This window comes from Carcharodon carcharias, chromosome 19 (assembly GCF_017639515.1).
Source record: "Carcharodon carcharias isolate sCarCar2 chromosome 19, sCarCar2.pri, whole genome shotgun sequence".
Lineage (NCBI taxonomy): Eukaryota > Metazoa > Chordata > Chondrichthyes > Lamniformes > Lamnidae > Carcharodon > Carcharodon carcharias.
Genome location: NC_054485.1, coordinates 56,375,142 through 56,391,776, shown reverse-complemented (window position 1 = coordinate 56,391,776; position 16,635 = coordinate 56,375,142). Strand labels below are relative to the sequence as shown.

Here is a 16,635-nt window from a genome sequence, read left to right as displayed (position 1 = left end):
ATACAGTGCGAAATGGGAAGTCAGTTAAGCTTGTGATTCCTGAAAATGCAGTCATCCTACAACAAATGGGGTCTTTATTGATTTTGAGCCATTCTGAGTGATTCTGGAGTAAATTGATTGGGTATTAAATTACTCCTGAAATTAATCAGACATGTTTCAACTGAATGTTGAGGAATTTTAATCCAATAGAATTACAAAATAGAAAATAAAATTTCCAGAGAGTAAAAAAGGAATTGACAGATGCAGGATTGTGGACATTTCAAATGTGATATTCAATTATTACAAAATAAATTGCAAGCTAAACGTAATAAAATTTACCACATTACAGAAAAAGCAAAAAGCCAGTACCTACCCAGCCCGCTGCTTTTTGGACTTATCTGAAATTCCATCTCGGGACATGAGTTTGTTGAATACTATGATCCCAATCAGCATGTTTACCTTGTGAAGGAAAATCAAGAGTTAGTATGGAGGCAATGCACAGCAGACAGTTCTGATCAAGCAGCAGTTCTCACAGTTGTTTAAAAGTGAAGCCTACATTTTTCTCCGAGGGACAAAAATGTAAGTTCATATAGGCTTTAATTCAGTTTAAAAAAAATAACGCTGGTTGAAGATTAGAGGAACATGTTATTGCGTTCCTGAGAATGCTCAGTGTGCAATGTATTGTGGGAATTAATATTGAGCTTCATAAGTAGTCATGAGAGATATTTCATTGATAGTGTTTATGTGAAATTGATGGTTTATTGATCAATTGCTTTGAATCAAATTGATAAAATAATAGTTGAATAATTTGTCTACGTATCAATGCATTCTCAAAAATTGGCCAGTTCTAAAAGAGCCTAATGAGAATACAATGATTTCCTTTGGTTGTTCTGTATAGCAGTGTCCTAAAGGACTGCTGGTGAATTTCCTCTGGTGAGTAACCTATTCTTTTTTAGCATGTTTGTTCAAAATGCAGAACACAAGAAATGCTTCCACGATTATTTAGAATTTATTAGAAATAGTGATCAAAGCAACACATACTCATTGGTGTATAAATGAATACAGAAAAGCTAACAGATAACAGAGATCAGGGATCAGAATCTCAGAATTCATAATTTGTTCCCACAATTTTCAAACTAAGGCATGTACAAAGCACACGTTTCAGTACTTGATTCCTATGACTTACAGCATGCATCAATGTAAAGCTGTTAATATTCAGTTAGACATTTCCCCACGTCATGTAACATGCAACCTTAAAAAGTACAATTTACCAATACAATGATTGCAGCCGGTCCGACAAATGCATAAAGGAGGCCTCCTTCCAAAGACAGCCAACAGCTGTAAGCAAGCAAAAAATAGAATAATTTTCAGAGGGACATAATTGTCATTGGTAAACAGCATAAATGGTGTTTTGTTAAACTAAAAGAGGGACATGAGAGGAATGGGTTGACTCCAGCTTCCCTTTCTTATCTCCATTAGGGGGCATTGTTTTCTGCTTTGTGCATTCTCTATACTCCAGTTCCCTTGGAATAAAGGCTAAAATGCTATTTGCCTTCCCAATCTCTTGCTGTACCTGCATGCTAACTTTCTGTGATCCCTGTATGAGTACACCCAAGTCTCTCTGAACATTAAAAGTTCGTGCATTTTAAAAAAATATTCTGCTTTTCTATCCTCACTACCAAAGATCTTACATTTGCTAACTTCCAATCTCCTGGAACAGTTCTCGAATCTTGTGAGTTTTGGAAAATCTTAACCAACTCATGCATTATCTTGGTTCTGAGTAAAGGCCATCGACCTGAAATGTTAACTGTGTTTCTCCCTCCACGGATTCCTGTTCTGATCAGTATTTCCCGCATTTTCTCCTTTTATTTCAAATTTCCAGTATCCTCAGGGTTTTGCTCTTGCATCCACCTTCTTTCCAGTTACCTCTTTTAGAACCCTAGGATGTAGACCATCAGGTCCTGGGGATTTAACAGCTTTTAGTCCCTTAAGTTTTCCCAATATCTTTTCACTGCTAATATTAACTACCTTCAGTACCTTACGCTTATTAGCCCCTTGTTCACCTGTAAAGCAGCTAAGCTTATAAGTCCAGCCAGTTTGACAAGCTAGAGAGAAGGTAAGTGTTTAAAGTATGCGAGTAGGATTTGGGAGGGGGGAGGAGGGGAGGGCTAGGTCGGGGTCAGGCCTGGGGAGGCTGGGAGTCAGGTTGAGTCGGGGAGGTGGGGGGGGAGGGGGGGGGTGGTGTTGAGGGGGGTTGGTGTGAGGGTAATCGGGTGGGTTGGGGGAGTCCTGTGGTGGGGAGGTAGTCAGCGTGTAGTGGGTAGGTGGGGGTAGTGGGATAGTGGGGGGAATCCCTCGGGTGGTCGGAGGGGGGCTGGCGGGCAGGCTAGTGGTGGTGTGGGTTGAGTCCCATGGGGTGGGGTAGTCAGGGATGGGGCTTGTCGGGGGTTAGGGGGAGACCCGTAGGGGTCAGTGGGATAGTGAGGGGTGGGGGGAGCCCTGTCGGGATGAAGTCAAAGGGTAGGGTGAGTCCCTAAAGGCTCAGGGGGTAATGCAGGGGTGTGGGTGGTCCTGTGGGCAGTCTAGGTCATGGGGATAGTACTCTGGAGGGTCAGGGTGGGTCAGTGCTATGGTTATCCAGAAGCTAGAAGTGGTTTTAATTCTAACTTTTTCTGGGTAACCATAGGTATATGACAGTCGGAACCATCTGAAGTTTGTGATTTAAATCACATTTTCGGATGGTTCCCAGTGCAAGGCAATTGCCCATCAGAAGTTTGAACTTCCTGGGCAATTGTTGTGCAATCCTTACCTGAGGACTTCCAGGCGAGGGGGGAGGTGGCGTGGTGGGTGGGAGGTTCTCGCTTGGAAGTTAAGGCCCATTAAGTTTGTTACAAACTCCAATTATCTTTTGCTCAATATTCTATTCAACAGTATGGCACTGTTAAAGGGCCTGTAAACTACTCTTACCAACATTTTCTGACTCTTGTTATTCCTAATCTCCACTCATACTGTTTCAGTTTCCTGATGTTCTGAGCCAAGATCCTTTCTTACGACTGTCCTTGTGTCATCCTTTACCATCAGGGCCACTCCCCTCCTTTTCCACTCCCCCTGTCTTTTTGAAATGTTTGTGTCCTGGAATATTTATTTCCCAACTCTGATCACCTGCTCACAATATCTTTGCACTGGCAATTAAATGCAAAACATTTATCTCAATTGTACCACAAGTTCATCTATCTTAATATGAATACTTTATGCACTCAGATAAAGAACATTTCATTTTATTTTTGCTACTATTTTTTGCATAGGCTTAATTTGCTGTTGCACTCCCAGAAGGGGAAAAACAGTTCGGACCAGTTCTTTTATTTCCCAGTTTTACTGATGTTCCACTTTAAGTTATACAAGGCCAATTCAGACCCGTATTCTTATTTCCCCGTTTTTACTGTTTTTTCCTTCTGGGCTATTACTGTTAAACCAACTTTTCATGTTTGTCCCGCCCTGTTTGTTTTTACCCAAATCGCTACACTGATCTATGCCTCAACAGTTCCCTTGAAATTTCTAATTTTCTGTGCCCTATCTAGAGCTCTAACTTTTCAGTTGACCAGGGTGTGATCCCAGTCTGGTTTAAGTAGATTCCATTCCAATGGAACAGCTCCCTCTTTCCCCCTGCAATGGTGCCAGTGTCCCATGAATCAAAATGCCTTCTTCTCACAACACTCTTTCAGCCATGCATTTAATTCTCTAATTTGCTTGACCCTTTGTCAATTGGCACATGGTTCAGGTAGTAATCAAGAGATTATTACTATTCAGATAATATGAATATGTTTTGTAAATAGTTGCTGGTCTGTGACTTTGATTAAAATTGCTGGATTTGCAGAAACGCCTAAAATGTCCAGTTTTGCCGCACTGGAAGCATTCCAAGACACCTGCTGGATAGTCTATGCTGTGTTTTCGCACTGCAATCATCTCAAAATAGTTGCTGGCATGGAGTTTCCTTCCTTTCCGGTATGTTTGCTGGGTTTTCATATGGCTGCAGCCCGTGGTCCTACCCAATCTACAGAGGCATGTGAAACCTTGGAGTCACCACAAATTATAGCCCGATTAAATGTTTGAAGCTTGGCCTGTCTCATATACTGAACCACTTGATCCAATGAAAGATCATCTTTGGTCTGCAGAAGGTTGGAGTTTTTCTCATCCTGAACACCCACGACTGTGTGATCATGGATTAACTCATCCTTCAGCGCCTGTATGTGCATTAACTAGGTAGGTGATAAAGGTTGGCTCAGAATAATTCAATTGATATAGGTTGTTGTGAACACTGCTTAAAACGTACTCTTTCAATTACGATATTTTGCTTTGGGCTAAAATAGGTGTCAAAAGCTTTAAAAATGGAATCAAAATCCTCGGTGGACTCCTGCACACCCTGCTGTAATAGAACATTGTCTGCAACTGGGCCTACAGCATAAAGAAAGGAACTAACTTGGAGCTTTGGTCCCCTTTCACGAAGACATGAACGTGCTTGGTACTGGAGAAAATGGCATTTGAATAACTCCCACTGCTGGCCTCTCTGCGGCCTCTCGAGGCAGTCAAATGGGTGTGCAAGGACAGGGACTGCTCTCTCCAGTGTGCCTCCTTCTACCACCAAAATTTCTCTTGCTGCTTTCAAAGGTTTCTAAACTCTTTGGGACTTTTTTTATACATTCATGGGATGTGGGCATTGTTGGCTAGGCCAGCATTTATTGCCCATCCCTAATTGCCCTTGTGAAGGTGGTGGTGAGCTGCCTTCTTGAACTGCTGCAGCCCATGTGCTGTAGGTACACCCACAGTCCTATTAGGGAGGGAGTTCCAGGATTTTGACCCAGCTACACTGAAGGAACGGCGGTATATTTCCAAGTCAGGATAGTGTGACTTGGAGAGGAACTTCCAGGTGGGGTGTTCCCGTGTGTCTGCTGCCCTTGTCCTTCTAGATGGTAGTGGTTGTGGGTTTGGAAGGTGCTGTCTAAGAAGGCTTGGTGAGTTCCTGCAGTGCATTTTGTAGATGGTACACACTGCTGCCATTGTGCATCGATGGTGGAGAGAGTGAATGCTTGTGTAAGTGGTACCAGTCAAACGGTCTGATTTGCCCTGGATGGTGTCAAGCTTGAGTGTTATTGGAGCTTCACTCATCCAAGCATGTGGAATGTATTCCATCTCACTCCTGAGTTGTGCTTTATAGACGGTGGACAGGCTTTGGGAAGTCAGGAGGTGAGTTACTCACTACAGAATTCCTAGCCTTTGACCTGCTCTTGTGCGACAGTACTTACATGGCTAGTCCAGTTCAGTTTCTGGTCAATGGTAACCCTCAGGATGTTGATAGTGGGGGATTCAGTGATGGTAATGCCATTGAATGTCAAGGGGTGATGTTCAGGTTCTCTCTTGTTGGAGTTAGTCATTGCCTGACATTTGTATGGCAGGAATGTTACTTGCCACTTGTCAGCCCAAGCCTGGATCTTGTCTTGCTGCATTTGGACATAGACTGCATCATTTCCACTGATAACTATGTCTCTTTTTACATCGATGCCACCATGTTCTGAGGTTGGGTCTTTCTGCCTTGGACTCGTGGAGCAGAATCTTGCCCTTGTCGGGCAAGCTCAGCGGGGGCGGGCGGGAAGCTGGCCGCTGCCCATGATCGGGGCTAGAAAGCAATTTCACGCTGACGGGCCAATAAGGTCCACCCAGCATAAAACACGAGCGGCAGTGCTCAGCACTGTCTGTGCGGGGTGGGGGGAGGAGTGCGAGCGGGGCAAGCGTGAACTTGGTGCATGCGCGTGAGTGCACACTTGAGAATCTCTGCCTCAGGGAGATGAAGCGTTTACAAAAAAAATAAATAAGTAATGTAATAAAACATTTCCTCTCATGTGACTCTGTCACATGAGCAAGGACAGGTTATTAATCAAGTTTTAAAATTTTATTTTATTTTCATTTGCTTTAAGAAGTCTCGTCCCACCTGTGAATGAGGTTTCCTAAAAAGTGCAAAGGCTGCTTAGCCTTTTCGCCTGCCTGCCAATTGTAAGGTTGGACGAGCAGTGAAAAGTTTAACTTAATTGATAATTTAATGGCCTTAACAGGTCTTTTAATTGTTGGCAGGTGCGCTTCTGACTCCGGCGCGTGCCCGCTGACTGAAATATCACGGGACGCTCGCTTGATGTCAACGCGCATCATTTCACGCTCGAGTGGGACGGGCGCATGCCCGCCCGCTGAGCTAAAAATTTTGCCCTTGGTATGGGACTTGGTTCTTAGACAGACTGTAGACACACTCTGGTATCTGATTTAGATTTGTTTATTAATAATACATCTAAACAGATTACAGAGTAGGTAGGTATAATTCTAACCTCTCTCGTCTAACACATAACTGACTAGAACAAAAACAAAAACAAAAACAGAATTACCTGGAAAAACTCAGCAGGTCTGGCAGCATCGGCGGAGAAGAAAAGAGTTGACGTTTCGAGTCCTCATGACCCTTCGACAGAACTTGAGTTCGAGTCCAAGAAAGAGTTGAAATATAAGCTGGTTTATGGTGTGTGTGTGGGGGGCGGAGAGAGAGAGAAGAGGTGGAGGGGGGGGTGGTGTGGTTGTAGGGACAAATAAGCAGTGATAGAAGCAGATCATCAAAAGATGTCAACAACAATGGTACAAAAGAACACATAGGTGTTAAAGTTAAAGTTGGTGATATTATCTAAACGAATGTGCTAATTAAGAATGGACGGTAGGGCACTCAAGGTATACATCTAGTGGGAGTGTTTTTTTTTATAATGGAAATAGGTGGGAAAAGGAAAATCTTTATAATTTATTGGAAAAAAAAAGAAGGGGGAAACAGAAAGGGGGTGGGGATGGGGGAGCGAGCTCACGACCTAAAGTTGTTGAATTCAATATTCAGTCCGGAAGGCTGTAAAGTGCCTAGTCGGAAGATGAGGTGTTGTTCCTCCAGTTTGCGTTGGGCTTCACTGGAACAATGCAGCAAGCCAAGGACAGACATGTGGGCAAGAGAGCAGGGTGGAGTGTTAAAATGGCAAGCGACAGGGAGGTTTGGGTCATTCTTGTGGACAGCCCGCAGGTGTTCTGCAAAGCGGTCGCCTAGTTTACGTTTGGTCTCTCCAATGTAGAGGAGACCACATTAGGAGCAACGAATGCAGTAGACTAAGTTGGGGGAAATGCAAGTGAAATGCTGCTTCACTTGAAAGGAGTGTTGGGGCCCTTGGACGGTGAGGAGAGAGGAAGTGAAGGGGCAGGTGTTGCATCTTTTGCGTGGGCATGGGGTGGTGCCATAGGAGGGGGTTGAGGAGTAGGGGGTGATGGAGGAGTGGACCAGGGTGTCCCAGAGGGAGCGATCCCTACGGAATGCCGATAGGGGGGGTGAAGGGAAGATGTGTTTGGTGGTGGCATCATGCTGGAGTTGGCGGAAATGGCGGAGGATGATCCTTTGAATGCGGAGGCTGGTGGGGTGATAAGTGAGGACAAGGGGGACCCTATCATGTTTCTGGGAGGGAGGAGAAGGTGTGAGGGCGGATGCGCGGGAGATGGGCCGGACACGGTTGAGGGCCCTGTCAAGGACCGTGGGTGGAAAACCTCGGTTAAGGAAGAAGGAGGACATGTCAGAGGAACTGTTTTTGAAGGTAGCATCATCGGAACAGATGCGACGGAGGCGAAGGAACTGAGAGAATGGGATGGAGTCCTTACAGGAAGCGGGGTGTGAGGAGCTGTAGTCGAGATAGCTGTGGGAGTCGGTGGGTTTGTAATGGATATTGGTGGACAGTCTATCACCAGAGATTGAGACAGAGAGGTCAAGGAAGGGAAGGGAAGTGTCAGAGATGGACCACATGAAAATGATGGAGGGGTGGAGATTGGAAGCAAAATTAATAAATTTTTCCAAGTCCCGACGAGAGCATGAAGCGGCACCGAAGTAATCATCGATGTACCAGAGAAAGAGTTGTGGAAGGGGGCCGGAGTAGGACTGCAACAAGGAATGTTCCGCATACCCCATAAAGAGACAGGCATAGCTGAGGCCCATGCGGGTACCCATAGCCACACCTTTTATTTGGAGGAAGTGAGAGGAATTGAAGGAGAAATTGTTCAGCGTGAGAACAAGTTCAGCCAGACGGAGGAGAGTAGTGGTGGATGGGGATTGTTCGGGCCTCTGTTCGAGGAAGAAGCTAAGGGCTCTCAGACCATCCTGGTGGGGGATGGAGATGTAGAGGGATTGGACGTCCATGGTGAAGAGGAAGCGGTTGGGGCCAGGGAACTGGAAATTGTTGATGTGACGTAAGGTGTCAGAGGAATCACGGATGTAGGTGGGAAGGGACTGGACAAGGGGAGAGAGAAGGGAGTCAAGATAACGAGAAATGAGTTCTGTGGGGCAGGAGCAAGCTGAGACGATCGGCTCTACCGGGGCAGTTCTGTTTGTGGATTTTGGGTAGGAGATAGAAGCGGGCCGTCCGAGGTTGGGCGACTATCAGGTTGGAAGCTGTGGGAGGGAGATCCCCAGAGGAGATGAGGTCAGTGACAGTCCTGGAAACAATGGCTTGATGTTCAGTGGTGGGGTCATGGTCCAGGGAGAGGTAGGAGGAAGTGTCTGCGAGTTGACGCTCAACCTCCGCGAGGTAGAGGTCAGTGTGCCAGACAACAACAGCACCACCCTTGTCAGCGGGTTTGATGACAATGTCAGGGTTGGACCTGAGAGAATGGAGTGCAGTAAGTTCAGAGAGAGACAGGTTAGAATGGGTGAGAGGAGCAGAGAAATTGAGACGACTAATGTCGCGCTGACAGTTCTCAATGAAAAGATCAAGAGAAGGTAAGAATCCAGAGGGAGGGGTCCAGGTGGAGGAAGAATATTGGAGATGGGTAAAAGGATCCATTGAACTGGGAGAGGACTCCTGCCCAAAGAAGTGAGCCCGGAGACGAAGACGGCGGAAGAAGAGTTCAGCATCATGCCGAGCCCGAAATTCATTGAGGTGAGGGCGTAAGGGAATGAAACTAAGTCCTTTGCTGAGCACTGAACGTTCAGCATCGGAGAGGGGAAGGTCAGGGGGTATAGTGAATACACGGCTGGGGTTGGGATTGGAAGAAAGGGTGGGGACGGAGGGACAGGCAGGGGTGGAGGGTCCTAGATGGGTGTTGGTGTCGATGAGTTGTTGGAGCTTGCGTTCCTTAGCACTTGAGAGAAAGAGAAAAAGTTTCTTGTTGAGGCGTCGGATGAGCCGAAGGATAAAATGAAACTGGGGGCGCGTGCAGCTTTGAAAAAGGGTACGGCGGTGCTGCTGGAGGGAGAGGTCGAGTGTGTTCATATGGCGGCGCATGGCACTGAGTGTGGATTTCAGAATGTGACGGGAACAGCAGTCCGAGAAACGATTTATGTCCCGGAGATACCTATAATCCTGGGTGGGTTCGAAACATGAGAGGTGGAATTTCAGTTGAAATCCATGTGGGGTAAGTCGGAGATGGAGACAGTCACTGAGAAAGGAGATATGGCTGTGAAAGCGGGTTTTAGTAAACACCTTGTCAAACACCAGGAGGGAAATGGAAAGCAAGGAAGGTGAGCAGGGCAAAAGAGAGGAACGGAAATCTTGTCGCAGAAAAGAACAGAACTTCTTCAAGGAGCTAAGCATTTCTCGAAGAGCAGTGGCAGTCAATTAAACACAGAGATAAAAACAAAAAAACTGCGGATGCTGGAAATCCAAAACAAAAACAAAAACAAAAACAGAATTACCTGGAAAAACTCAGCAGGTCTGGCAGCATCGGCGGAGAAGAAAAGAGTTGATGTTTCGAGTCCTCATGACCCTTCGACAGAACTTGAGTTCGAGTCCAAGAAAGAGTTGAAATATAAGCTGGTGTGTGGGGGGCGGAGAGAGAGAGAGAGAGAGAGAGGTCGGGGGGGGGGGTGGTGTGGTTGTAAGGACAAACAAGCAGTGATAGAAGCAGATCATCAAAAGATGTCAACAACAATGGTACAAAACTACACATAGGTGTTAAAGTTAAAGTTGGTGATATTATCTAAACGAATGTGCTAATTAAGAATGGATGGTAGGGCACTCAAGGTATAGCTCTAGTGGGGGTGTTTTTTTTAATAATGGAAATAGGTGGGAGAAGGAAAATCTTTATAATTTATTGGAAAAAAAAGGAAGGGAGAAACAGAAAGGGGGTGGGGATGGGGCAGCGAGCTCACGACCTAAAGTTGTTGAATTCAATATTCAGTCCGGAAGGGTGTAAAGTGCCTAGTCGGAAGATGAGGTGTTGTTCCTCCAGTTTGCGTTGGGCTTCACTGGAACAATGCAGCAAGCCAAGGACAGACATGTGGGCAAGAGAGCAGGGTGGAGTGTTAAAATGGCAAGCGACAGGGAGGTTTGGGTCATTCTTGCGGACAGACCGCAGGTGTTCTGCAAAGCGGTCGCCTAGTTTACGTTTGGTCTCTCCAATGTAGAGGAGACCACATTGGGAACATCGAATGCAGTAGACTAAGTTGGGGGAAATGCAAGTGAAATGCTGCTTCACTTGAAAGGAGTGTTTGGGTCCTTGAACGGTGAGGAGAGAGGAAGTGAAGGGGCAGGTGTTGCGTCTTTTGCGTGGGCATGGGGTGGTGCCATAGGAGGGGGTTGAGGAGTAGGGGGTGATGGAGGAGTGAACCAGGGTGTCCCGGAGGGAGCGTTCCCTACGGAATGCCGATAGGGGGGCTGAAGGGAAGATGTGTTTGGGGTGGCATCATGCTGGAGTTGGCGGAAATGGCGGAGGATGATCCTTTGAATGCGGAGGCTGGTGGGGTGATAAGTGAGGACAAGGGGGACCCTATCATGTTTCTGGGAGGGAGGAGAAGGCGTGAGGGCGGATGCACGGGAGATGGGCCGGACACGGTTGAGGGCCCTGTCAACGACCGTGGGTGGATAACCTCGGTTAAGGAAGAAGGAGGACATGTCAGAGGAACTGTTTTTGAAGGTAGCATCATCGGAACAGATGCGACAGAGGCAAAGGAACTGAGAGAATGGGATGGAGTCCTTACAGGAAGCGGGGTGTGAGGAGCTGTAGTCGAGCTAGCTGTAGGAGTCGGTGGGTTTGTAATGGATATTGGTGGACAGTCTATCACCAGAGATTGAGACAGAGAGGTCAAGGAAGGGAAGGGAAGTGTCAGAGATGGACCACGTGAAAATGATGGAGGGGTGGAGATTGGAAGCAAAATTAATAAATTTTTCCAAGTCCTGACGAGAGCATGAAGCGGCACCGAAGTAATCATCGATGTACCGGAGAAAGAGTTGTGGAAGGGGGCCAGAGTAGGACTGGATCAAGGAATGTTCCACATACCCCATAAAGAGACAGGCATAGCTGGGGCCCATGCGGGCATCAAGCCATTGTTTCCAGGACTGTCACTGACCTCATCTCCTCTGGGGATCTCCCTCCCACAGCTTCCAACCTGATAGTCGCCTAACCTCGGACGGCCCGCTTCTATCTCCTACCCAAAATCCACAAACAAAACTGCCCCGGTAGACCGATCGTCTCAGCTTGCTCCTGCCCCACAGAACTCATTTCTCGTTATCTTGACTCCCTTCTCTCTCCCCTTGTCCAGTCCCTTCCCACCTACATCCGTGATTCCTCTGACACCTTACGTCACATCAACAATTTCCAGTTCCCTGGCCCCAACCGCTTCCTCTTCACCATGGACGTCCAATCCCTCTACACCTCCATCCCCCACCAGGATGGTCTGAGGGCCCTTAGCTTCTTCCTCGAACAGAGGCCCGAACAATCCCCATCCACCACTACTCTCCTCCGTCTGGCTGAACTTGTTCTCACGCTGAACAATTTCTCCTTCAATTCCTCTCACTTCCTCCAAATAAAAGGTGTGGCTATGGGTACCCGCATGGGCCCCAGCTATGCCTGTCTCTTTATGGGGTATGTGGAACATTCCTTGTTGCAGTCCTACTCCGGCCCCCTTCCACAACTCTTTCTCCGGTACATCGATGATTACTTCGGTGCCGCTTCATGCTCTCGTCGGGACTTGGAAAAATTTATTAATTTTGCTTCCAATCTCCACCCCTCCATCATTTTCACGTGGTCCATCGCTGACACTTCCCTTCCCTTCCTTGACCTCTCTGTCTCAATCTCTGGTGATAGACTGTCCACCAATATCCATTACAAACCCACCGACTCCCACAGCTATCTCGACTACAGCTCCTCACACCCCGCTTCCTGTAAGGACTCCATCCCATTCTCTCAGTTCCTTTGCCTCCGTCGCATCTGTTCCGATGATGCTACCTTCAAAAACAGTTCCTCTGACATGTCCTCCTTCTTCCTTAACCGAGGTTTTCCACCCATGGTCGTTGACAGGGCGCTCAACCGTGTCCGGCCCATCTCCCGTGCATCCGCCCTCACGCCTTCTCCTCCCTCCCAGAAACATGATAGGGTCCCCCTTGTCCTCACTTATCACCCCACCAGCCTCCGCAGTCAAAGGATCATCCTCCGCCATTTCCGCCAAAACTCCAGCATGATGCCACCACCAAACACATCTTCCCTTCACCCCCCCTATCGGCATTCCGTAGGGATCGCTCCCTCTGGGACACCCTGGTCCACTCCTCCATCACCCCCTACTCCTCAAACCCCTACTATGGAACCACCCCATGCCCACGCAAAAGATGCAACACCTGCCCCTTCACTTCCTCTCTCCTCACCGTCCAAGGACCCAAACATTCCTTTCAAGTGAAGCAGCATTTCACTTGCATTTCCCCCAACTTAGTCTACTGCATTCGTTGCTCCCAATGTGGTCTCCTCTACACTGGAGAGACCAAACGTAAACTAGGCGACCGCTTTGCAGAACACCTGCGGTCTGTCCGCAAGAATGACCCAAATCTCCCTGTCGCTTGCCATTTTAACACTCCACCCTGCTCTCTTGCCCACATGTCTGTCCTTGGCTTGCTGCATTGTTCCAGTGAAGCCCAACGCAAACTGGAGGAACAACACCTCATCTTCCGACTAGGCACTTTACACCCTTCCGGACTGAATATTGAATTCAACAACTTTAGGTCGTGAGCTCGCTGCCCCATCCCCACCCCCTTTCTGTTTCCCTCTTCCTTTTTTTTCCAATAAATTATAAAGATTTTCCTTTTCCCACCTATTTCCATTATTAAAAAAAAACACCCCCACTAGAGCTATACCTTGAGTGCCCTACCATCCATTCTTAATTAGCACATTCGTTTAGATAATATCACCAACTTTAACTTTAACACCTATGTGTTCTTTTGTACCATTGTTGTTGACATCTTTTGATGATCTGCTTCTATCACTGCTTGTTTTGTCCCTACAACCACACCACCCCCCCTCCACCTCTCTCTCTCTCTCTCTCTCCGCCCCCCCACACACACACCTTAAACCAGCTTATATTTCAACTCTTTCTTGGACTCGAACTCAAGTTCTGTCGAAGGGTCATGAGGACTCGAAACGTCAACTCTTTTCTTCTCCGCCGATGCTGCCAGACCTGCTGAGTTTTTCCAGGTAATTCTGTTTTTGTTTTTGTTTTTGTTTTGGATTTCCAGCATCCGCAGTTTTTTTGTTGTTATACATAACTGACTAGTGTCATTGAAAAGTTGGAGCAGGTGTAGGCCATTTGGCCTCTTGAGCCTGCACCATCATTCAACTAGATCATAGCTGATCTTCTACCTCAATGCCATTCTCCTGCACTATCCCTGTATCGTTTGATATCATTGGTATCTATAAATTTATCGACCTTTCCTTTGAACATAGTCAATGACTGAACCTCCACAGCCCTCAGTCCACCGGGGTAGAGAATTCCACAGCTTCACCACCCCCTGAGTGAAGAAATTCCTCCTCATTTTGGTCTTAAATGGCCTGGCTCTTATTCTGAGACACTGTCCCCCATTCTAGACCCCCAACTAGGAGAAACATTCTTCCAGCATCTACCCTGCTGAGCTCTGGAAGAATTTTATACATTTCAATGACGTCACCTCTCATTCTTCTAAACTCTCAAGAATACTGGCCCAGTTTCTTCAATCTCACCTCATAGGACAATCCCAGGGATTAGTCTGGTGAACCTTTGTTTCACTCCCTCGATGGTCAGCGTATCCTTCTTAGGTAAGGATACCAAAACTACACATAATACTCCAGTTGTGGTCTCACAAGGCTCTTTATAAATCTGCAGCAAGACTTCCTTACTCCTGTACTAAATTCCCCTTGCAATAAAGGCTAACATACCATTTGCCTTCCTAACTGCTTGTTGCACTCGCATGTTAGCTTTCAGTGGGTTTTGAACAAGAACATCCAGATCCCTTTAGACATCAATACTTCCCAATCTTTCCCCATTTAAGAAATAGTCTGCATTTCTGTTTTCCTACCAATGTGGAAAACTTCACATTTTTCCACATTACATTCCATCTGCCATGTTGAAAAAAAAGACATGTTAAAGCTTTTCATCTTGCACTCATCAGGACACTTTACAAGAATACCAATATGAGGGGAAAACAATTTACACTCTATGTGAAGAGAGTACTGATTGCTTGGCAAGCGGACTCTGATTGGTAGAAGCCTTGCCATGTAGAATGCACTAGTGATGGTGGCTGACATTTAAAAGCCAAACATTGTTTGAAATTTAAACCAGGCAGCTTGACCATGAGTGGCGAATACCACTGTGTTGCTACTACATAGTAGCAGTGTGAAACAGCTAGCTTCACCTGTTGCTCAATTTTATGAGATACCTTGCCCTTCCAGGGTAATTTAGGGCCGAAAGTGATAGCCTTAGGCCCATTCACGAATTTGCGTGATTTATAGCGTGGAATATTCTGACCAGGGTAGACATTATCCTGCAGGATTCCTTTGATGCACCTAATTTCAGCATCAAGCTTGCATGATGAGCAAATGGCTCGGGCCCTATTTACAAGATTACCGATAAGACCAATCTTATAGCAGATGGAGCCATAAGAATCCCAACGCATATATCGACCAATGAAGGTAGGCTTCTGGTAGACCATGGTAGAGAACCCCCTGGAAGATTCTCAACTAGTACGTCAAGGAAGGGGAGTTAATTTGACTGCTCCATTTCAACGGTGAATTTGAGCGTAGCATAGAGTCCATTAAGACATGTAAGAAAATTATTACATGCAGCTGCGGATTTAAATATAGCAAACATATCATCCACATATCGGAAATGTGCAAGGGGTAGGAGGTTAGGTGTCATTCCATCAAAGACACGTTTCTCATGGAACCCAACAAAGATGATTGCGGGAGTTGAGCATAGAGGGGATCCCATGGCAACACCATCTATTTGGGCACACATGATGATATTAAAACTGCTCGAGTTGCTGAGTTAATAAGTTCCATGAATACTGATTCACACAATGGTGGCGGGTCTAGATCGCCATGATATAGTGCTGCAACGCAAATATCTATGGCTTCCTTAAGTAGAACATTGGTGAATAGGTTAGCAATGTCAAATGAGTACATGGACACAGCATTGCTATTGATATGCAAGTCATGTATGGCCTTCGCAAATGTGAAGGAGTCCTTCACCGTGTGCGTGGAAAACTTGGTCAAAACTGGTTTTAACAATTTTCCCAACCATTTTACCAATTCATGATGTGCAGAACTGTTCATAGATAAGGTAAGACATAAAGGGACATCACTTTTTTGGTGTCCTGATGAGTGCAAGGCAGAAAGCTTCAACATGTCTCTTTGCATCCTCCTCACAACTCACATTCCAATCAAGTTCTGTGTCATCAGCAAACTTGGAAATATTACATTTGGTCCCCACATCCAAATCATTGATATACATTGTGATTCACTGCATCGGGCCCAAACACTGATCCTTGGGGTACTCCAGTAGTCATAGCCTGCCAACCTGAGAATGATTTGTTTATTGCTACTCTCTGTTTTCTGTTTGTTCGTGGTACATCAGTGTCAGACATTAGCATATTCCATCCATCAACACTTTATGCCACACCCTTCGGTGACATCATTCAAAGACAAGGCGTTAGCTTTCACAAGTACACTGATGACAACCAGCATCATCTCTTTCAACTCTTCCATTGTCACTAAATTATCAAACCAATATTAGATGAGCAGAAAATTCCTCCAATTAAATATTGGGAAGAGTGAAGCTGTTGCTTTAGGTCACTGCTCCACATTCCACACCCTAGCTATTGGCTCCATTCCTCTGCCTGCAATAGCCTGAGATGAAACCAGTCTGTTCTCAACCTTTGTGTCACACTTGATCTCGAGATGAACTTCCGACCTCATGTTCATGCCATCCCTAAGACCACCTATTTCCACCTCCAAATTATCACCTGATTTTGCTCCTGTCTCAGCTCACCTGCTGCTGAAACATTCCTTCATGACCTCCAGACTCGAATACTCTAGCACTCTCCTGACTGGTCTTCCACATTCTACCCTGCGTAATCTTGAGGTCATCAAAAACGCTGCTCCCCCTCTCTTAATTTGCAGCAAGCTCTGTTCCCTATAAATCTAGTGCTCACTGACCTACATCAGCTCCTGATCAAGCAACATCTTGATTTTAAAATTCTTATCCTTGTTTTCAAATCCCTAAGTAGCTTCACCTGTCCCTATCTTTGTGATCACCTCCAGCCCCACAAGCCTCTGAAATAGCTGTGCACCTCTAATTCTGGCCCATTATGCATC

The 16,635-nt window shown here is 46.2% G+C and overlaps 1 protein-coding gene across 1 annotated transcript in view; it reads right to left on the bottom strand.

Moving 5' to 3' along the window:
• The window catches only part of adgrb2 (adhesion G protein-coupled receptor B2), a 1,120,188-nt gene that overhangs the window by 162,722 nt on the left and 940,831 nt on the right, over positions 1 to 16,635 (bottom strand). Inside the window, exons 27-28 of the mRNA XM_041212905.1 lie at positions 1,251 to 1,317; positions 353 to 438 (exon numbers count right to left, since the gene is read on the bottom strand). Of these exons, the coding sequence (XP_041068839.1) occupies positions 353 to 438; positions 1,251 to 1,317 (153 nt within the window). The remainder of the gene's footprint in view (positions 1 to 352; positions 439 to 1,250; positions 1,318 to 16,635) is intronic.